The sequence below is a fragment of the Malaya genurostris genome, chromosome 3 (assembly GCF_030247185.1).
Source record: "Malaya genurostris strain Urasoe2022 chromosome 3, Malgen_1.1, whole genome shotgun sequence".
Classification (NCBI taxonomy): Eukaryota; Metazoa; Arthropoda; class Insecta; order Diptera; family Culicidae; genus Malaya; species Malaya genurostris.
This window is the reverse complement of record NC_080572.1, coordinates 107,805,320-107,828,916: the sequence shown is the minus strand read 5'-3', so window position 1 is coordinate 107,828,916 and position 23,597 is coordinate 107,805,320. Positions and strand designations below refer to the sequence as shown.

Here is a 23,597-nt window from a genome sequence, read left to right as displayed (position 1 = left end):
TTAGTCACACACATGGGCTAACAAAGTTTTGATTTTATTGCATATGGTATTTGTCGTGATAGAGATGATTGATATTTCTGACACTAGAAATATGAATGTATTAACCCAAATGTAATTCGAAACACTCCCCAGGTAGATGTTGATAATACTATTACAATGCGTGACTCATGCAAAACGAAATTTCCGGGTTTTGCTAATTTCATATAAAAATAATTTTCGTGTAGTTTTTATCTTTCGCGAAAAAAACATGCGTAGGTGATTCGGTAAACCCATAGAAAATCGCGTATATTTAGTTGCGTATTTTCAACTTGTCGGTTAACCGCACCACAAGCTCACGTGTTTCCATAAAACCTGATCTGCCAGTGACCGCCTCTCGTCTTCGTTCGATAGCTACTTGTACGAATATCAACTTAGCGGTGAGTCAGTTACTAACACACCAGACAGTGAGCAGCTGTGAACGCGTTCCGCTAAGCGTTCGTACGAATTGTCACCATTCGGAATTTCCCCAAGTGCGCTGTCCAGCTTCAACTCTCACACCGGACAGGGCCAAGAAATTGTTCCGTATGCGTATGCAATCGTTTATCGGTTCAGTCTCGCGATGTTCGTCATAAGATAAACAGTGTTCGATGTTATTGGAAGTTAATTAAATTAGTTCTTGCCAATACACCGCCGAATTTCGTTTGCTAACTAGTTAACTAACGTTACTTGTATAGGCTATGAAAGGGTTCTAAGCAAGCGGGGCAGTTTCTGCGATCAAAACAAATAAACGAAACGTAAACAGTTCGGTTCGGTAATCTGCTTTCTTCGTCGTCGGATAAAAAGTAAGGTGCGGCGTTTGGCTTCGTTTCGACGTGGAAGACACTGTTTATAAATAGTCCGGGAAAGTCATTGGATTCGGTGGAAAATCGCTCACTTTCCGGAGTACAGTTTGACGCGAGTGTTCGTCATGTGCGGATGATCGTCGGTAGATATAATATTCTGCGAGTGTGTAGTGAACTTGTAAATAACTCGATTGGATAGCAACATATGGAATTTTGTGTAGGCTACTGATAAGAATAACGAGTGCGTTTAGTGCAGTGGTTGAGTGTTTTGAACGCTGCCGGTTGTGAAAAAGCAACAGCTTGGGTAAAAATCTGCATATAGGGAATAAGTGATTTCTACTGAAACCTCACTTATACGAAGGTCAGCGGAGTACAGCTGTAATATTTTTTCGCGTGAGTAAGGTCATTTCGCGCCGCGTGTTTCATCGTCGCAGTCGCCGTCGCCGTGAAGTAGTAGAAGACCTTCGCGCCACCTTATAAGGTACTCAATCGAACACTTCGACGGTATGTCGTTCCACAACGAAGACTATAACTACCCGCGTAACTGGCAAGCGAACGGTTTCGGATGGGTCAATCCAGCCGCGTTCAACCAGTCACCTTATCCCCAGCAAATGCCAACACCAGAGTCATCCGGTTATTCAAGCTTAAATCCCTCAATAGCCAGCTCTGCCTTATCATACGGCTTCGCCCCTGGTGTTGTGAACCCTCCCAGTCACATGGGTTACCCTCCGGCACCAGCAGCTAATCTTCCCTATCCAACCATGGGTTTCAGCGGATACGGTGGTATGCCGATGCCAAACACTAACTATGGTGCTCCCCAGGCACCGTTGATGCCGATGCCGGGAAATTCCTACGGCTCGCCGGAACCCGCGGAAGATGCTGAACAGTCACAGGAAATTCCGTTTCAAGCTGTCGCCGTTCCAATATCGGAGGGAATGTTCAGCAGTGTGAGTATTTATTTAGTTCATGCCATCGACATAGCCACAATTTGAACCTTCTCATTTGTTCATAATCAAGTATTCTCGTCGTTTATTTTTTTGACCCTCGAAACCTATAAGGAATTTTGTTTTGGAATATAATCAATATAATTTCACTAAAAATTTTTATACTTAACCAAAGGAGATGCAACTTGTTTGTCACATCTGTAATAAATACCGTAATTACTCACGGAAGCGATGCACTTTATTGGAAATCATGTAGACTGTCAGCGTAGGTGTTTGTTTTGTTTATTCTTGTCAATGTGGTTCAACTTTCATGGCAGACAACACAATTTTCAAGACCGGAAAATCAGAAAGCATCTGAGTATCTATTTTCCCACACCGAGCATCTGGCAAATTTGCCGAATCGAGCACAGATATTCGTTTCGTGTGTTATTTTATGCCAATAAAATGTAGGCGAATGCTTACAAAATATTCGATGTATGTGGTATTTAGTAACGTGGTTATTACACGTTTTCCATTTCTTGATTTAACATCGACTTTACATGTCATTACAACACAAAGATGTTTCTAAAGTTAAACAAGCTAGATTTCTGATTTATGAAATTTATATTACTATTAGCTTTTAGATTGTCATACTTTATTCATGTCACCAGAAATTATCAGGCCAAAGCCATTTAACCAGAAATTATTTAACCGAATAGATAATTTAGCTGAATCATATTGTTTGGCAATATTTTAGTTGTGCACGATATTCTCCGAAAACCAAACAAATCGGTGAATTGATTATCGAATAAATGTTATCGACTGATTCAGTAAAAACCATTCAAGCGAAGAGGTTGTGTTTCGATAGTACTGGCTCGTGAGTTAACGGCTGCTACCGAGACAATTCTAAGCTTCAGGTAGTTAAACTGCCCATAGCAAACGCAATATTCGGGGAGTTTCCCGACTGGAAAGCTAGCAACGAAGGCCATCCCGTTCATACGCACAGAGGTGTAGAAACACAGAGGTGCGAGAGCATAGAAGTGACGAGTCACAGAGGTGCCATCGCATAAAGGTGCGAAGACGAAGGGGTGCAAAGGCACAAAGGTGCTAAAGCAACCCAGTGCTGATCTACCAGGTACCAGAATTTGTACGCTGCGTAGGTTCAAAAGAGACGGCATATATCGCGAGGTGCTACACTGCAAGCATCGCATTTGATCGCCACCAAGAGCAAAAGCACTGTACCTGGGGTCAGGTACAGGCAGCACAGCAAGTGCAGTGGTGTTCACAACGACGGCAGAGCAACTGAGATAGCAGTAAACGACAGAAGACTGCCAATTGGAAACAGCAGAAGACTGCCAATTGGAAACCGTTGGAAGAGCTTCACGTCGTTCTTCACGATAAAGGAACAGAGACAGCTACAAGGTAGATTTAATTTAATTTATTTTTTATTTCTTATATCTGAAATTTTACTAAACATAAGTTTTTATTTTGGTATTATTAATTTACAAAAAAATTTAATGTAATGGATGATCTCATGGAAGATCATCCGAATCCGATTCCGGATACTAGTAAGAGTTTAAATACTCCGAGGGCTAAACATTATCCACAGGGTACCACTGGGCCATGGATAGTCTATCTTCGAAAAAAAGAAAAGATTTTAAATTTGATGCAAATTACCAAGGATTTGACATCACATTTCTCTGAAGTTAAAGAAATATGTAAAGTTAATAGAGATAAAATTCGAGTTGTTGTCAACGACTTGAAACAGGCGAACGAAATTGTAACCTGTAAATTATTTTCTGTTGAATATCGAGTTTACATTCCATCGAAGGAGGTGGAAATTGACGGTGTTGTGACTGAAGCAAGTCTGACGGCCGATGATTTACTTAAAAATGGAGTTGGTCGTTTTAAAAACTCCATGCTTGAGGGAGTTAAGATACTCGAGTGCAAGCAATTGTACTCAGCATCTATTGTCGATGGAAAAAAGTCGTATCGTCCCTCAGATTCGTTTCGTGTAACATTTGCCGGATCTGCGTTGCCTAGCCATGTCTATATCGATAAAATTCGTCTTCCTGTTCGGCTTTTCGTACCGCATGTTATGAATTGCACGAACTGTAAAAAATTCGGGCATACAGCTACTTACTGTAGTAATAAGTCCAAATGTATCAAATGTCAAGGGCCTCATAAGGATAATCTTTGCGATAAAGATGTTGAAAAATGTGTTTATTGTGGGGAGAGACCTCATGATGATCTTTCAGTATGCGCTGCATTTAAGTTGCGTAAAGACAAAATGAAGCTTTCTTTAAAAGCACGGTCTAAGCGCACATATGCAGAAATGCTTAAAACGGTCATACATGTCTCCCCTTTGGAAACCGAAAACGGTTTTTCAAATCTTATGGAGCCAGAGGAATCTGACTCCGACGGAAATAGTGAAGATACCTCGTTTGTCACTCCTCAAGGGTCTGTTAAGAGGAGATTAACAAACCACAAAATACCTAAAAAGACACCTAAAATTACATCTTCAAAAAAAGATCCCCGTGTTAAAGCTAAAAAGCCAAATTTAAAACCAAAAACTGTGCCTCCTGGTTTGTCAAATTCACAAACCAATCCAGGAACTAGCTCAAGAAAAGACAATAATCCAGTGGGCTCCGTTTCACATTCACCAACAGGATTACTTAAGTTTTCGGAAATTGTAGAATGGATTTTCGCAGCATTCAATATTTCTGAACCTCTAAAGACTATCATAACGGCATTCCTTCCAATAGCTAGAACTTTTTTGAAACAGTTATCAGCTCAATGGCCAGTTCTTTCAGGTTTTGTATCATTTGATGGATAATTTATCATCCGCCGCAAATGATTCAATCACTGTTCTGCAGTGGAATTGTCGAAGCATCATGCCAAAACTTGATTCATTTAAAGTTTTGTTGCATAGTCAAAAATGTGATGTATTTACTTTGTGCGAAACATGGCTTACATCAAACATAGCCTTAAATTTTAATGACTTTAACATTATACGTCTCGATAGAGACTCTCCGTATGGTGGAGTGCTTTTAGGAATTAAGAAATGTTATTCCTTTTATAGATTAAATATTCCTTCGACTTCTAGTATAGAAGTTGTTGCTTGTCAAATAAACATTAAAGGAAAGGACATTTGCATTGCTTCAGTATATATTTCTCCAAGAGCTCAAGTTGGACAACGACAGCTTAATGAAATTGTCGAAGCCCTTCCTGCTCCACGTTTGATTTTAGGAGATTTCAATTCGCACGGAATGATGTGGGGTTCCGTTTACAATGATAGCAGATCATCCTTAATATATAATATTTGCGACAATTTTAGCATGACGGTACTAAATATGGGTAGCATGACACGGATCCCAAGACCTCCTGCACGTCCAAGTGCATTAGATTTATCTCTTTGCTCGACTTCAATTCGACTAGATTGCACCTGGAAAGTATTTCCTGATTTACACGGTAGCGATCATTTACCAATCATCATCTCAATTAGCAGTAACAAAGGCATTGCTAATTCAGTTAATATTCCATATGATTTGACAAAAAATATTGACTGGATTAAATACCAAAGTAATATTTCAAGTGCCTTAACTTCAATGGAAGAGCTCCCCCCACTTGAAGAATATGACTTCCTCGTTTGTTCGATTCTGGAGGCCGCAGAACAAGCCCAATCCAAACGATTTCTTGGTCCATCGTCTAAAAGAAGGCCTCCAAACCCTTGGTGGGACAAAGAGTGCTCAGATGCTAAGCACGCGAAACAAAATGCCTTCAAGACGTTTTTAAAACGAGGAGGAGGAACTCCTCAGAATTTTGAAAAATTCTTGACTTTAGAAACCAAGTACAAGAGCATACTTCGGGCCAAGAAATGTAGCTATTGGAGACATTTTGTCGAAGGTTTGTCAAGAGAAACCTCAATGAGCACTCTTTGGAATACGGCCAGACGAATGAGGAATCGTAACGTAGGAAATGAGAGTGAGGAATACTCGAACCGATGGATATTTGATTTTGCGAGGAAAGTTTGTCCAGATTCTGTTCCTACGCGTTGCATTATTAGGGAATCTTTTTCAAATAATGGTTCCATTCATAGCCCCTTTTCAATGATGGAATTTTCCATAGCACTCATGTCTTGTAACAATAACGCTCCTGGGTTGGACAGAATTAAATTCAACTTGGTGAAGAATCTGCCCGACCTCGCAAAAAGACGTTTGTTGGAATTGTTCAACAAGCTTCTTGAGCAAAATATTGTTCCACCTGACTGGAGGCAAGTGAAAGTTATCGCCATTCAAAAGCCGGGGAAACCAGCTTCCAATCACAACTCATATAGACCCATCGCGATGTTGTCCTGCATCAGAAAATTGTTCGAAAAAATTATTCTACGACGTCTCGACACTTGGGTCGAGACGAACGGTTTGTTGTCAGATACTCAGTTTGGCTTCCGTAGAAATAAAGGGACGAATGATTGCCTTGCATTACTTTCGTCTGACATCCAAATTGCCTTAGCTCAAAAGCAACAAATGGCATCTGTATTTTTAGACATTAAAGGAGCATTTGATTCAGTTTCCATTGATGTTCTATCAGACAAGCTTCACCAAAATGGACTCCCAGCGGTTATAAATAATTATTTGCACAACCTTTTGTCAGAGAAACGCATGCATTTTTCACATGGCGATTTGGTAACATTCAGAATTAGCTACATGGGTCTACCGCAAGGCTCTTGCCTCAGTCCGCTCCTCTATAATTTTTACGTGAATGACATTGACAGCTGTCTAGTAACCCCATGTACACTAAGACAATTGGCAGATGATGGCGTAGTTTCAGTTACTGGACCCAAAGCTATTGATCTGCAAAAACCATTGCAAGATACCTTAGATAACTTGTCCGTTTGGGCTGTCCATCTGGGTATCGAATTCTCTGCGGAGAAAACAGAGCTGGTCGTCTTTTCAAGAAAGCATGATCCCACGCAGCTTCAGCTTCATATGATGGGAAGAATGATCCAACAGGTTTTGACTTTCAAATACCTCGGGGTGTGGTTTGATTCCAAATGCACGTGGGGAGGACACATTAGGTTTCTGATAACAAAATGCCAACAAAGAGTAAATTTTCTTCGAACAATAACCGGATCTTGGTGGGGTGCTCATCCGGAAGATCTAATAAAATTGTATCAGACAACGATACTTTCAGTGATGGAATATGGATGCGTTTGCTTTCGTTCCGCTGCAAACTTTCATATTATCAAATTAGAGCGAATTCAATATCGTTGTTTGCGAATTGCTTTAGGGTGCATGCATTCGACACATACAATGAGTCTTGAAGTTCTGGCGGGAGTTCTTCCATTGAAGGATCGTTTTTGGGAGTTTTCGTCGCGATTGCTAATAAGATGCGAGGTACTGAATCCCCTAGTTATTAATAACTTCGAAAGGCTAGTTGAGCTTCAATCTCAAACAAGATTCATGACAGTATATTTTAACCATATGTCACAGGAAATCAACCCTTCAATATATATTCCTATCCGTGTCAGCCTCCTAAATGTCCCTGACTCAACTTTATTTTTCGACACATCCATGCAGCGCGAAGTGCGTGGAATTCCGGAACACCTACGCTCGTTGGAAATCCCAAAAATATTTACAAGTAAGTTCAGGCATATCGACTCTGAGAAAATGTTTTACACGGACGGATCGCGAATTGAAGAAGCGACAGGGTTTGGTATGTTCAACAATAATGTTTCGGTCTCCTTTAGGCTTCAAGAACCTGCATCTGTTTATATAGCAGAGTTAGCAGCAGTTCATTATAGTTTGAGTGTAATCGTCACATTATCTCCAAACCATTATTTTCTTTTCACAGATAGTCTGAGTGCAATTGAAGCCATTCGCTCAAAGGCTGCTGGCAAAAATGAACCTTTTTTCTTGGGCAAAATAAAACAGTGCCTGAACGTCATATTGAATAATAATTATCAAATCACAATAGTTTGGGTCCCGGCTCATTGCTCCATTCCAGGCAATGAAAGAGCCGATATTTTAGCCAAACGTGGTGCTATTGAGGGTGAAATTTATGAGAGACCAATTGCTTTCAATGAATTCTATAGCGCGTCTCGCCAAAGAACACTTGCCAGCTGGCAAGCTTCTTGGGATAAAGATGATCTGGGTCGGTGGATGCACTCAATTATTCCTAAAATATCGACAAAGGCATGGTTCAGGGGATTGGATGTGAGTAGAGATTTCATTCGTGTGATGTCCAGACTCATGTCCAATCACTACACGTTAGATGCACATCTCCTTCGAATTGGACTTTCCGAGACTAATCATTGTGCTTGTGGCGAAGGTTACCGCGATATTGACCATGTTGTTTGGACATGCGTGGAGTATCGTGATGTCAGATCTCAACTAATAAATTCCTTGCGTACCCAAGGTAGACTATCCAATGTCCCAGTTCGCGACATTCTTGCTTGTCGTGACGTTCCTTACATGAAACTTCTTTATTATTTCATTAAGTCCATTGGAGTTCCAATTTAAATTTTATTTTATGTTAGATTGTTTTCTCTTCCATGAGTTCAACCAATAGCCAGCTATCTTATATTAAATAAAAGTGATGAACTGATACAAACAAACCTGAAATAGTTATAAGATCATGTAAAAATTAATGTATTTCATTTAATGTAATTTATAATAGCAACTCGCTTGATAAAAACAGTGTTTAGATTAACTAATGAATACCAACATACTAATAGGATATTCGAAATGTATTAGGTTTAAAGTACTATGTATTGTAGATGCCACGGCGAAGAAAAACTTATGTATATTGCCTATGAAATAAACGTATTTATGAAAAAAAAAAATGTTATCGACTTTTGACGTAAGGATTCGTTCTGATTTTGATTAATGATTCGTACACATACGAATTTGTGAAATTTTATCTAGCTTATTAGCATTAAATTTAAACCTACGCTCCACCAAACATTTTGTGTTTATGTAAAATTTTTAGCTAGATCGAAGAAACAGGGGCTGGGGTCCACTAGGAGATTGATAGTACCTATTAGCTCTCTCCGGACAGTACCAGCCTAGATGCCGTGTGGAATCCGGCGGAAAAAAAATGAACCAAGAATAGATCCACTGGGTTCCTGCTTCCATGTCGTAAAAGGCGACAATTGCAGGAGTTTCTTTTCCTTTCAGTTATCAGATATTTTCAATGTTTTACTTCTGATTACTCTATTTTACTAAATCATCTCTTTATTCAACCTATCAATTTCCGTCTAGCTTCGGAGAAAAGTTTTATTAGGAATGATTTCTTCTTTCATGTTATTGGTTGTCTTTCAGGATTATAAAATTAATGATAAAAATCAACCATTGCGCAAATCCGTTTATATTACAAAGTTAATAACAGAGTTAACATATATCGGTATATTGAATACATAGTAAAAACACTTGATATTAATATTTCAAACAGTAAATTAATATTTTTCTCGGTAGCCGGCTGCCCAGATCAACTAATATAACCAATTAATAATTTTAATAAATAATTAAAATAATAAAGCGGAAACAATAAAGAATCAAGACGCGTGTGAAATCTGTTGACCTTTGTTTGGTGATTTAAAATGATTTTACAATAACTGTTTAGAATATTTCAATGCAATGAATCAACTTTTTCGTCTAAATCCTATTCGCTCGTTTATTTTGTATCACGTAGTTTCATTTATAAAAACGTGCTTAATCCACCTAGCAGTGAGATGATACCTTTTTTTTATCAATCCGCATGTGTTTTTTTGCATGACTAGAAAAACGCGAAAGGTAGATGCATAAACGAGTGACTGCATACTCGACAGCCGGCTGTCCGGAGTTTTGTCAATTTCGGAGATTGACTGTTTCGTGCATTATATTGCCAGCACAAAATAACACATAAAACGATAATACTTTAAAACATTCTTGGTAGCCGGCTACCCAGAGCAATAAACACATGATAACATTATTAAAACATTTACTAACAAAGTATCCTCTCCTGTGATGCATGTGGGAATGCAGAGGATTCCTCGGTTCCTAGTAGCAACATGCATCGAACTAACAATCCTTTCCCTCCCAAGTAGATCTGCATTCGGACGTGGCCGGCGTCGGTATTGATCAGCATGCATGGTTCAATACAGTTTGCACAGTGTGAAACAATGTGTTATTCCCAAACATGTTACTTCAAAAAATCATTTTGCAATCTCAATTGGTCTAGATCAATAACGGAGTAGCAACACACGGGCGGTCTCTAATGCTAATGCTAATGCTAATTTTTAGCTAGATCGAAGAAACTATATTGTTGCGCCCGAGGTTTAATATTTGTATGGAATTTAGCATGAGAAAATAGACTTTTTACAAACAATATTGGCTGGAGATCAACCTATAAACTCTAAAAAGCAGTATATGTGTAATTTTCGTAGAAAATTTAACGAGGAAGAAAATCTTCGAAGACCGCAAAACAATTCGACATTTAAAAAAAAAGTTATTTAAGGAAAACCGACACAAGGTCCGAACAATTACTCATTCCTTAATTTATCTAGCACCACTGCTGATAGTGGTCGTAATATGAATTGATTATCCTTCATTATGCTATCATCTCTGATCAAATTGAGTGAGTCTCATTTCAGAATTTTTGACCACTATTCCCGGTACTTCTAAAGACTGTCCCAGAAAGTATGGACGCACTTTGATTTCGCTGTAAGTGATTCACAATTGTTAGATATTCAAATTTTATTCGACATACTGATAATATTAGACTACAACAACAGAATATTATTCTCAACATTTGCTACTTAGTCATTGTAGACTAGCTGGCGCACCTTCTTGCGAACGTACCTCATTAAATTCTGTACAGACTTCTTGGCGACAAGTTTTGACACTTTTTTCCAATCTTTTTCGAACTTTTGAATGGTTTCGGCTGCCGAGACATGTTTCCTAAGATGTGCCTTCGTTAATGCCCAAAATTCTTCAATTGGTCGAAGTTGTGGGCAATTTGGTGGATTCATGTCTTTTGGGACAAAAGTGACATTTTATGTAGTATACCATTCTACCGTTGATTTCGAGTAGTGACAAGAAGCAAGATCTCGCCAGAAGACAACAGAATTTTTGTGGCTTCGAATCATAGGTAGAAGTCGTTTTTGTAAACATTACTTGATGTATATTTCGCTGTTCATTGAAGCAGTAGTGATGAAGGGTTTCAAAATCTTACCGCAGCTACAAATTGCTTACCAGACCATAGCTTTCTTACCAATTTTTCGACTTCAATCGATGTCTCGGACTGGTTTAACACTTGCCTTTCTCGCTCTGTATAATATTGTGGTCCCGGCAAGGATTTGTAATCGAGTTTCACGTAGGTTTCGTCGTCCATGATTATGCAGTTCAAATTTCCAGCAAGAATCATATTGTACAGCTTTCGAACCCTCGGCCTGATCGATGCTTCTTGTTTAGGACTACGTTTTGGTTGTTTCTGCTTCTTATAGGTTCGAAGATTCAAACGTTCTTTAGCACGAAGAACATTTGACTTCGAAGTGCTCACTTTTTTGGCCACATCCCGAACTGAAACCTACTTCTTTTGCTCGAACACCTTCAGTATACGTTTATCCAACTAAGGGTTAGCAGGACCTTTTTTTCGACCCGTTTTCAGTTTATCCTCCACTCACTGAACTTCCTGATTGCATTTTGCACGGCTTCTCCACTTACTCCTTCCATTTTTGCTATCTTTCTCAGTGACAGTCCGCGTTCTGCGCAACATTTGTACACAATTTTTCGACGTTGTTCTGCTGAAAGTGCACGCATTTCGAAACAAACTAATGAAAACGAATAAACAACTGCACAAGTGGTTAGAGAAGAGTGTAAACAACAGGGCGCAGCCATAAAAATCGACGGATTCTGAACCATTGCGAAATAGCAGCGGTGTTTGGTTGCGTGCATACTTTCTGGGACAGTCTTTAGTGAAACAGTGAACAGTAGAAATAAACTTTAAATTAGAAAAAGCTCGAATACAATTCGAATTCCAATAACTGCTCAACAACAAAAAATAGTAGAGATATGTTAAAGATTTGTAAGTTTGGACTCGCTAGTCGTAGTACAACTCTCATTGATGTGGAGCTACGGAAGTTGTAAGATTTCAATTAGATTTGATACTCATCAAATGCGACGTAACGTGCCACGTTCTATAATGATCGCAGGTGATTCCAACTTGAGCGTAATATGGTCAATGGCTAACATTTACTATCATAACTAAATTGCTTTACTTAATACGCAGTAGCTCAAGAGCTATTTATTGTATGAAAAGCATATTCGATGGATGGTCATCAGCCATCGCATTTGAATCTTGACGCACAAGACGAATGCGTGGATGCTGCTACGATTTTATAGTTACTAAAAACTGACCGTTCGGGGTTGATATAAGGCTGTTGAAAACTTTCGAGCATGTGTCTTATACTCTGAATTACCAATTCTAGCCTTACTAAGAAACTATTGACGAAGATATTCATGTTTTTTAGTGACTGGTTTCTCCTTCATATCTCAGTAGTATGAATTTTAAACGCTGCTTGATAAAGTTTGTGTTGGAAGCAAAACTAAACATAATCTTCAATATTTTTCAAAAATTGTTTTTTTTCAGATCAGGCGGATACTTGTGAATTTTTCGAATTTGCCATACACAAGTTATATTTCTCGATTAGATCAGGTTCTAATTGCAAATGACAGTTTCTCTTTGTTCACGTTCTCTTTCAATTATTACGGAATATACTTGAAATTTACGATAAAAAATCTTCAGTGCGAATTAAAATATGATAATTCCAGATATTATTATCTGCAAATGATTAAAGAGAAGGATTGCTAAAAGTACCGTATTAATCGAAAAAGAAAGTGAACCAAGAGAATCTGTCATTTGCAGGACCTGATCTGATGTTCATCGAGATGTGTGATATTGTATTATTTATCGATAAATATTTTTACATTTTCTATGAATCAAACGACCGAGAGGGACCGTCAGGGTACCCAATAGAACGAATTGGGTAGGGAGAGTGGAAATGTTAACTTCGTACTATTAACAACACGAGGATAAAGTGCGGCTTCTTCCTACCAAAGATTGAGACTAATCTTCATTCCGACTGCTTTTATTGCGACTCATATGATCTAGTCTTTAAATGGATATATTTGATGCGGGTGCGACGAAATCAAAAGATGGCTTTTTGGTCAATTGGTTTCTCGTTAAAACATTTATTTTTCGTGAACGTACAACGTTTCGAAAGTTTTACCTTCATCTTCAGGGCAAAATGTTGCACCAAACTTGACGAAAAATATTTGTAGTCGTTTTTCCCTGAAGATGAGGTTTAATTTCCGTTAACGCCTTCGGCTCATCAGTGCTCAAAGCAGCTCAAATTGAACCGCCATCTTCGCCTAACAGTTCAATTTGAATCGCTAAACAGAAGCGAAGTTTACACAATTTATGTAACCCTTTAAGGATATTTCACTAGGTGCCATATCCTATTTGACGTCTCGGGCAAAAACGTATGTGATTACCGACTACTGGCCGCAGCAGAATTTGAACATTTAAGGGTTTTTGGTTTGTACAAAAAGAACATATTTCGTTTCGATTTCTTCGCGTGTCGCCACGTATCACTTCAATTATCTCCGATATGGCAGGACCGATTTTTACAAAGGTCAAAATGAATATCAAGCTTGCATTAGAAACGTATGAAATTTGGAAACTATGCACATTACCCTACTCGAACATTGCCATTGACAACGTTACTGATTACCAAACAGAAACAGAAACTTGTTTCGACCAACTATTGATGATATGATACCTTTCTCATCCACGTTTCTAAGAGAAATTGATTTAATTTCTATTTCGACGACTTTTGATCCCTACTTTCGTTTCTTACCCCCATTAACCATTAACTTGCAAGATCTATAAAATCGATTTTGTATTTTGAGATCAGTTTAAATATTTCGTTCATACATCTTTTGAATGACGGTTTTTCGATTTTCACCACTTATTACCGTGTGATTCCGGATCACATTATTGAACCTATCTCCTAAACGGAATCTCTGGACCGGATTCCGTTTAGGAGATGGGTTCAATAGCACTCCTAAACGGAATCGCTGGACCGACCTCGGTATCCTTCGGTCGATTCGAATTCGGGTATTTGACAGCAGCAACGTCTGGAATTAACCGAAGAAGTGCATGAGCACAGTCTCCACCTATGTAACGAACAGGCTAGAGGCTAGAAATCCAAGGTATTCTAGGGGGTAGGTATTTGAGATGGTTAGGTTTCGAGTGTTTGTATCCGAAACCCAACCCGAACCCAACGGGTACGGGTCGGGTTCAGATTCCGAAAAAAAAGGTTTGCCGAATCGGGTGCGGATGATGATTTTTTTTTATTTTAAAAGAGTACAGATCGGGTTCGGGTTCAACAATTTGGTTGGATTTCGGGTATTCAACCCGACTACCAAACTTTTTTCAGGTTCGGGTCGAGTGCGGGTAAAGATTTTTATTTTTTATCGGGTACGGGTCGGGTTCGTGTTTGAAAGAAAGTTTATCGTTGGGTTCGGGTCGGATACGGGAAATTTTATTTTCAATTTTAATCCGGTACAGGTCAGGTTCGGGTTTAAGAAATTGCTTACCCGTCCATCTCTATTAATTTCACATGTGCGGTAGGTAGGAACTACCAGAACACATGAGCTGCATAAGTGCATGAAAATTTTCACTTTACAAACATTACACTTCTTCACACACACATGCACACAGATTTTGCGTTCTCGACGAACCGTTCTCGGTCAAAGGCATTTCTGTTTGGAGAAAGCAAAAATTAATAAAGATGACACAAATGACACCATCACTCAAATCTATTTTCTATGAAGCTGAAAACTTCAACTATGGAGGAGAGATGGCATCACTGGGAGTGCGATGCGGTGTCCTGGTGCTGCTCTCAAAAAAAGCAATTTCAATGTGTTGTTTTATACGTAAAGTTAAAAATTTGGTTGAAATTGTTATACTGAGTTATAGTGCAGGTGTGGCAAGTGTGTGTTTAGTAGTGAGAGTACTATTTATTGAATAATATTGATCCGCGAAACTAAAGATGCTCAAGCGGCGGACACTGAGAATTTACCGCCCCAAAATTCAATGATGTTAACCTGTTAACCGATCGAAGCACCGTCTGCATGTCATCGTCAGTGTCGGATTTCTATTGAATGTGTTAAAGTCTACAAGTCGATCGTGTCATTCAGACTAGAGGTCTAGAGTTGGTCTGCAGCGGATCCATTCGCGAGTGTTTTTATTTAATGCTTTTAGTGGTCGTGTTTCATCTTGCGTTGCTGACATCAGAGCGAGCAGGAGAAAAAGGATACTGGTGAGATAGTTCCATGGAAATATTTTATATTTTTCTCACTTTTTATATTTCTCCTGAGTATCGAAAATCAGCTTTTGTCGAGATCATATTGTTTACCAAAACATATCCGGATCTCTTTCCCTCCCTACTAACACATCTCCGATCCCGTGATGCTCGTGGAGATACCGTGGTACCCGCGGTCTCTAGAAACAACTAGTATCGGACTAACATTCCTTCCTTTCTCTCAGTAGCACAGTCTTTGGTCGTAGCCAGCGTCGTTATTGATCATTTAATAAAAAGTTAGGAGTGAGTAGGTATGTACAGTGAAAATGATTTGCTTCTCCCAAGCTTCATTTTCTTGGTTCAGTGTACATTCTAACTCATTCGGTCAAACACGAAGTGCAACTACGGGCGATCTACTTCAGCTCAGCTCAGCTCAGCTAAAAACCTCAACTATGGAGCAATAATAAAGGAATCGTTTTTGCAAGAAATTGATATCATAATGTCATAATCTTACATCTTACTGTGGTAATCAACGAACATTGATTTTGGTAGTAAATTACCCATTAATGGGAACAGTAAAATCTAGGCTTATCTGTTGAAAATTGAACGGTCACAAAAGTTCAGCTTACTACGATTCTATATGAAAGATCGTATATTTTGTCCGAAACGATAAATGAGTAGTAGTAGTTGTTGTCGTTTATTAGCGACTTTAACCACGTGTGGGTCGTTCGCCGCAATATTTGAGTAGTTTTTAGAAAGACTTAAAACATTTTTCGGTTGTTTGTTTGAAAAGTAACGGACTTCGATAACATAAATAATTAACTGGGACATGTTTCATTCACTAGTGACATACTTTCTATGAAAGATATAATAGACTTTACCTGAGCTATATTGCAATATTCGTTCGAACAACGCAACCTACTGTTCGCTAGCATAACAAACATTCTGATAAAATAATTCAATGCTTTATTTTCCTTTTTTCTTATTCTATCATTTCTAAATTCGCGTCATGCTTGTAAATGTTTATGTTTCGGTCCGAATTCAGCTGTATGCAGTATACATAAACAGAAACGCAACAGATACGAGCGCATAACAGCATGAGTGTTAGTGAAGCTAACCACCCCGTATCGCATATTGGTCACCTGCTCACCCAAGCTCAGTGAACGAACTCCATCGTGAGGCTCATATGCTCACTACTGGCAATCAAACTACACATTGGCAGATGTTGTCTGGGGGAAGTAGACACTTTCGTACCACCGTCTTCGCCGACAGTCAGTCAGTGGCGAGTGAGTGTTCGTGGAAACGCGCAGTTTTTCGATTGAAATTCTTCACGGATTTGGTTATCTTTCATATATTGAAAGTAGAAAATATCGATTTGGAAAATAGTTGTCCAAACTGTTTTGTAGGTTACTTGAAAAGTTATTTTTGAATATACAATACTGCAATGTTCAAATGTGCACCGAAAGGTTTACAGTGAATTCAAACAGTCTAATTATTGGGAGTATCGTTCATCTGCATATCTTAGCATATGCGATTTTCTCTAATACAAAACCGTAACAAGAAAGCAATCGATGACGTAGCAGCAATTCGATGAATAACTTTGGAATCGAGTTTTTCTTTGGCTGCGGGAATGACCGAAAAACATGCAGTGCTGGGACGATGATGTCATTCTCGTTGATTCGCATAGCTAATTGCTGACTGTTTCGTTCGGTTCTATTCTCAACTGGATTTTGATGATGTAGTAGGTATATATTCAAGTTCGAATAATCATTCTCGCATCGTTGCGAATGCGAAATGACATAGACGGTGGAGTGTAAGTGCACCAAAACGATTGTCCGTAAACCACGCGGCAGAAGTGAAGTATTCATGAACAAGATTGTGAATCGCGCTGCTCGGAAATTGTTTATAAACAAACTCAGGTACTCGTCAGAGTAGACGCGTTTGTTATCGTGCCTAAGTTACAGCTGATAGAGTAGGACTTCTATTCCAAACGCACACAGCTATAGAATTTCAACTTATGGACCTATGGGAATTAAATTTAATGTGTTTGTTTTTGGAATAAAATGTTTCTCTACTAGTTTGTTGGACGCGTTTTGTGTATCTCTTTTTACTGATGTTTGCGCGTACAAAATTAAAACCATTTCAGTTTGCGCAGCTAAGAATATATGCACGGTCCATTATACAGACAGGAGCATGCCAAACAGAGTGTGTGAAAACGCACCGAGCTCGTTTTGAAGGACAAGGTTTATATTTAGGTCATTATTATAAATAGGGTTGTATGAAGCATTGATTTTCTCAGTAATGCTTTTTATTAATGCTCGCCCGCGAAGAATGGGAAAAAACTTAACAAATGAAATAGACTTGGATCCAGCCAATACAAAAAAAAACTTCTACCAAATATTATTCCCACCAGTAGAATCTGACCAGGTATAATCTACATGAAATGTTGGAAGGGGAAGAGCCCAATCGATGAAGTAAACAAAAACTATCTTATTATAGCATTATCGATTTTCCTTGAAATATACTGATATTGCATTTCGTATTGGAAAAAAAATTTAATAAGTAAGCAATAGAAAAAGAAAACAAAGAGCAATTGTCATTTATTTTAGAAACCGTTTGAAATGTTGATTCGAACTGTGGAAATTTATTATACTAAATTTATTTGCTCATCTAAACGTTACTTAGAAATGTTCCGTGTGAGTTAATTTATCAAGACAAAATAACTGTTAAACTCCGAGAAAAACGAATGAGTTCAATTTTAAAGTTTTTGACTACTTTTCCGGTACTGTTGTGAAATGCAAGTTGTATTCTCGAACTTCACCAAGGACTCATCTCAGCTGGATAAGCAAATTTATAAGGGAAAGATTCAAGGTGTATACAAATTTCTATGATTTCAGCGAACGGAGCTCAATTCGAGCAACCACAAAACAAAAGTAAATCTATTCAAATGAATTTCTACTCTCCGACTGTGTAAGTTCCATGCTCAACTGGTTAGTAGGGAATTATACGCTATCAGGAATCAGAACAAATTGGCTCAAATGGCACGTTCCCCTTGATATTTGAAGATTTGTGCCATGCCATCAATTTGGTTTTAGCATCATTTTCCCGATATATAAGAGGGAAGGATTGAAGGGAAATGGAAAGGTTTGAACTAGGAGGATCGGGAAAATTGACGACACAAAAACACATAAAGCAGAAGTAAATTCTGCACCCCTAAGGGATGCTGAACAATCTGCTGGGGATCACATTTAGTGGAAGCAGAAGTAAATTCTGAACCTCTACGAGGTCCCGAACAGTCTGCTGTAGAACCTATTTAGGTTTGTTACTATGTGCGTTCTTTCTGATGAATGATGCACAGTTAATAAAACCTAGAGGATTTAGAGATTTTACAAAAGCGACACCATTCTGCACTCCCGGAAGAATGCAAAACGATTCGCAACCAGAATGGCCGGGTACCCATAAGAAGTAAACAGCATTTGAGATGCTAAGGTCTTCAATTTGAGTTCGACATGCGATCACTAGATTCGACCGAGAATCAATCGAACTGAGTGCTTTTTAAGTTGCCTGACTGTCGGAACAAAAATAAATTGGTTTACCACAGGTCCTCTGCTGAAGTGTCGATTGTATCCCACACAGAATCGCGCAGATTTCTGCTTCGAACACAGTACAGTTTTTACCAAGTAAATGAGACTGCTCTAGTCTCATTTCACGACAGTAGACACCAGCACCAGCACGATCATTCAACAGAGAACCATCCGTATAACAAACTATGTGTTCATCAAGTTGTCGTTCCAAACAACCAGTCAACCATTCCTCTCGAAGAGGATAGCTCACATTGAATGTTTTGAAAGGAAAACTGTTTGTGAGAGCCAGGTCACTAGGAGCGAGCAAACACTCATCCCAGGTAACCATTTGAGACCACAAGCGAGTATGGCTAGTAGCATAATCTGAAGGGTTACTGTTCCAAAGCCCTGTAACCTTAAAACGGTATGCACAAGATAATGCTTCTTGTTTTAGGAATACGTGTAGTGATTTAATGCACAGTAGCGTCTCTAGAGCAGCAGTAGGAGTTGTCGTGAATGCTCCTGTCATCGCCATTAAGACCATCCTTTGGAGAATATTTAGCTTTGACTGAACTGTCGCAACTTTCCCTTTTTGCCACCATACAAGACATCCGTATGCTAAAATTGGTCTAACGATAGTTGTGTAGATCCAATGAATGTATCTGGGTTTGAGTCCCCATGATTTTCCAAAAGCTCGTCTACATTGGCTGAAAGCCATGCAGATTTCCACATGCAAGCTGTTTTAATCCTGAAGTCAATGTGAGCAGACCAATTCAGTTTTGAATCAAGAATAACCCCGACGTATTTAACTTGATCAACCACAGTGACCTCTGAACCGAAGAACTGTTACGGACGAGCTCCTGTGATTGTCCTACGATGAGTGAGAAGCACCATTGATGTTTTGCCCAGCTTTACAGATAATCCAACCTGACAACACCATTGTTGAACAGATCGTAGGGCTTGCTGCATTAAATCAAAAAGATTGGATTATACCGATCATTAAATCAAAAAGATTGGATTATACCGATCATCAATATATGATAATCGTCGGCAAAACCGTAAGTCGGAAATCCAAGGTTATTAAGTTTCCTTAACAAACCATCAGCGACTAGGTTCCATAAAAGTTTTGATAGTACACCACCTTGAGGACACTCACAGACACTTAGCTTTGTAATCTCTGCTTGCCGAAGCGATGAACAAAGAAGTCGATTGCTAAGCATTGTGTGTATCCAGTAAGGGAAAACCCAAGATATTCCGTTCACGACTGCATTGTTTAACCTCCTGCAGCCATTCAGTCCTCGGCACGGAAATACACCTTGACTTAGGAGTTCCTATTTTCGTGGCCTTTTACAACATGAAACAGGAAACTAGTGGATCAATTCTTGGTAGAAAATAAATCCGCCGGATGCCACACGGCTTACCTGTTTGGTAGACTTATACCACCGGTACAGGTGGACCGTAGCATTATTCTTAGCCAGTTGGGAAACCGCTACCGACACTACACGGCTATATGAGCTGCTTAGAAAGGAAAGTTGACATTGATGGATGGCCGAGCAGCCGAATCAGGGGAATATACGCTAACAATATCCGTTCAATAATATGGTTTGGATTATACACGGAACAATTAACTACACTGATCAAATGATACTTTTACGTGGGGGGGTTATCTCTTAGTCACGTCAAAAAACGTCTGGCTTTGACTATAAAAAAATAAATATGATCAGCCTAAAGCTGTTTTATCTTATGTAGAAACTTTTTGGTCATGGGATCTTTTGAAGTGTACTTGGTCTACCAATGATACAAGTTTCGTCCGGATTCAGCTTAGAGCTGTTCAAGCCAAATCTAAACTCCGACAAGATAGTCAAACTTTACCGCTATGTAGTCATGAAATCGGCTGAGAAGATTTTTAGGAGCAACCAGTAAGATTGAGTGCTTCAAGAAGACCTGACTTATCTGGCCAAGACATGGAAATAAAAAATAACATCACGACAATGGACTGGCACTTTTAATTTCCAATTCAGAAATTTGGCTACGTCAGTCCATCGACTATACTTACATCAGCTCCTCCTTCTGTCGGTACAATCATGCCGCATCTCAAACTTAATAGAAACGCGTATAGTTTCTCCTGGCGCAGACTGTAATTCCAACTTTAACAACATACAACTTAATTAATTAAAAAATAACGATATGTGGGACGAAAGAGGTCGGTACATTGAAAATCGACCTTTTCACGTTACTATGTATATAAATCGATTGATATATGATAAATGATGAACAAATACAAAATCTTGCAGTTGTAAAAAACTAGAGCTTTTCTCTCAATGCATCGTGTAAAGTTTCGCCAGATTTCCAATTTTGACTAAAACAACCCCTTCATGAAGAATAATATCATTTAGTAGATGCATAAAATCATGAAAATGAAAATGGTGCGATAAGTTCTAACTGACTTTGAATCCACATTTTTCACAAAACTTATAATATTTTAGTATATATTTTCAAAAAATGACAACTACTTTTTAACAGCGAATCTTCACTATAGATAGAAATTCTTAAACCCTGTTTTTCTGTCACCCAATAATAACTTATTTCATCCAGTCGACATTGGTCTGGTCATGGTAATGCAATGTCTACTTCTCTTCTGTCTGAACAGCTCTGCCACAAAGAAAAACGTAGTGACCTACATACTTCCAAACTCGACAGTAGGGCGCTGAGCCAAAATGAAAGTATAAAATTTTTCGATATGAAAGAAATTTATTACTTGGCGTCGTTCTCCATTGAAGGGAAGAGACGTTCTTCGCAGACCATATTGATTTTTGTTATGATGTATTTCGCACATTGTCAATGAATCATTTTTTATCTGCGTTACAAGATCAAACATAGACACGTTGCATATTGAAAAAAATTTCTGAAAATTATTACGCGAGGTAAAATAACTTCTAAACATTTGAACGATTGATTGTAACTATCAAGTTGTTCTTTTAAACAAGCATAAAAATCGAAATAAACTTATTTGAATTAAACCAATACTCAATTCAAGAAAACCTTTCTATATTACGAAAACGAGACTCGATCGTTTTTTTAATAAATGTTCTTCTAAGCAAACTTCAAACAATTATTATTATTTGTATTTGTCAACGATTCTACAGTAACAATGTGCGTATACGGGTGCACATTACGGTTATTACGTACCAGGAATCAGAACGAATGGGCTCAAGTGGCACGTTCCACTGGTGCGGTAGACCAAAAACTTTTTTCGCATTTGAAATTAAAAAAGACAATGCATAATTGAGTTGTTCACTGGTGACAACTTGCCCTCTCGAGCATATATTTATCACATTTCAATGTTTTACATTCTCTGCTTCTCAGAACACATAGTAGAGGGTAATGTCTAACCAGTTCTCACAGAACCGGAACGAACCCAACAATTCGTAAAACAAAAAATCTGCAAATCAAGGCCAACTGAAATGTCAACTGCAAGATGCCTCGGCATATTATCACACGCAACGCATTTTACATTTTCAGTGATACATAGCCACTGAACAGGAATTCGGTTGTTTTCGTAGCACGTTCTAGCCGTTTAGCGGCACATTAGATTCCAAGTCTGCTAATGATCTCTCGTTCAGTATCTCGCATCTGTACGACTGGCACTTGTACATTAGTATGCAGTGGGAAGCAAACTGTGACTTCGTCAGATGGAGCATAAATTTAGACCACTTGGTTGTGTGTTCAATTTCAATAGACGAACACGACTGGCGGAACAAATACGAACTCGTTTCTAACTTTTTTGTTCAGCGTTATTTCTCTGCTGGAGTTGTCATTTGATCATCGCATTTGAAACGTACGGAATTCACTGTAAACGAACCGGTTGTACTGTAAATAGAATCATTTGTGCGGTTGTAGTAGCAAAGTTTCTCACAAATTGATAGCAGAAGGTGTGCAAATATATCATTAGCTGATTTGAACATTGTAGATTGATTCCAATTCTAGCAACGAAACGCATCACTAGATTTAACATTATTCCGCCACCTATAGGTCGTTTAAGAAACTTATCCCTGGATAACTCTCTGCCTCTTCCCACGACACTTAGCTAATCACTTGCAAATATGGATGAACTAAAGGTACTTGAATCAGTTCCGCAAACTGATTGTAGAATAAATTGTTTTCTCAAAAACAACATTGCTAAACATTACTTTTGTAGGGCCTCCTGAGCGGGGCCAGCAAAGAGCTGTTCGATAAGGCCGGACAGGCGATCACAAGTGCTGCCACTGAGTACCTCGGCAATGTCATCAACGAAATGTTCGAGAAGAAGCAAACCGATACCAAACGGATACTGCCATCGATAAAGAACATGAAAGTTGTAAGTAGTTTTAGAATATACGCAATAATATGAATGTTATTTTTTATCGCGCTGATTACTATGAGGTTTCCGCAGTAATCTATAAACTTTACCATGGCATTCATTGGTATGAGTAAACTTCATTATTGTAACTTAAATGATTTTAATTATATATTTGTGATTCCAATTACTAACTCACATTCAGCAATGATCAATTGTTGAAGTGAACTGTAAAATGATTTCCTAATCCCAGGGATCACATTGCGCATTTCGATTCCTGGCAACATTCATCGAATTGATTTTCACATGAATAGATACTAGATTATCGAGAAGATTTGTTATTATAGGATAATACCTAAACTATTGCTTTCTAATTCCGACTTTTACAGTCCCAAATGTTGGAGTTGTAATAACCTATCTATTCGAGGAATAAGCCATTCCAGGAATTAGCAACCGAAATGGTAGTAAAATCAGAAATCGACTTGCTGCGATTTTGGATGAAACTTCTCACCTGTGATCGGTATGGCAAACCAATCAGGGATGAGGAGATCGATTCAACTCAAGACTGATTTTCAAAAAAGTACTTTTGCTTGTTTTTTCTCATAT

General features: G+C 38.6%; 1 protein-coding gene across 5 annotated transcripts in view; it reads left to right on the top strand.

Moving 5' to 3' along the window:
• The first annotated feature begins 512 nt into the window (after window positions 1-512).
• LOC131439072 (calpain-A-like) overlaps window positions 513-23,597 on the top strand; it is an 83,477-nt gene continuing 60,392 nt past the window's right edge. Inside the window, exons 1-3 of one of the 5 annotated variants that reach the window (XM_058609617.1) lie at window positions 16,340-16,494; window positions 22,688-22,773; window positions 22,854-23,012. In XM_058609617.1, the coding sequence (XP_058465600.1) occupies window positions 22,759-22,773; window positions 22,854-23,012 (174 nt within the window). In that variant the 5' untranslated portion in view covers window positions 16,340-16,494; window positions 22,688-22,758. Of the gene's footprint in view, window positions 1,769-16,339; window positions 16,495-22,668; window positions 22,774-22,853; window positions 23,013-23,597 lie in introns of those variants that run through there. The other 4 variants (XM_058609619.1, XM_058609618.1, XM_058609615.1 and 1 more) reach the window with 4 other exon arrangements.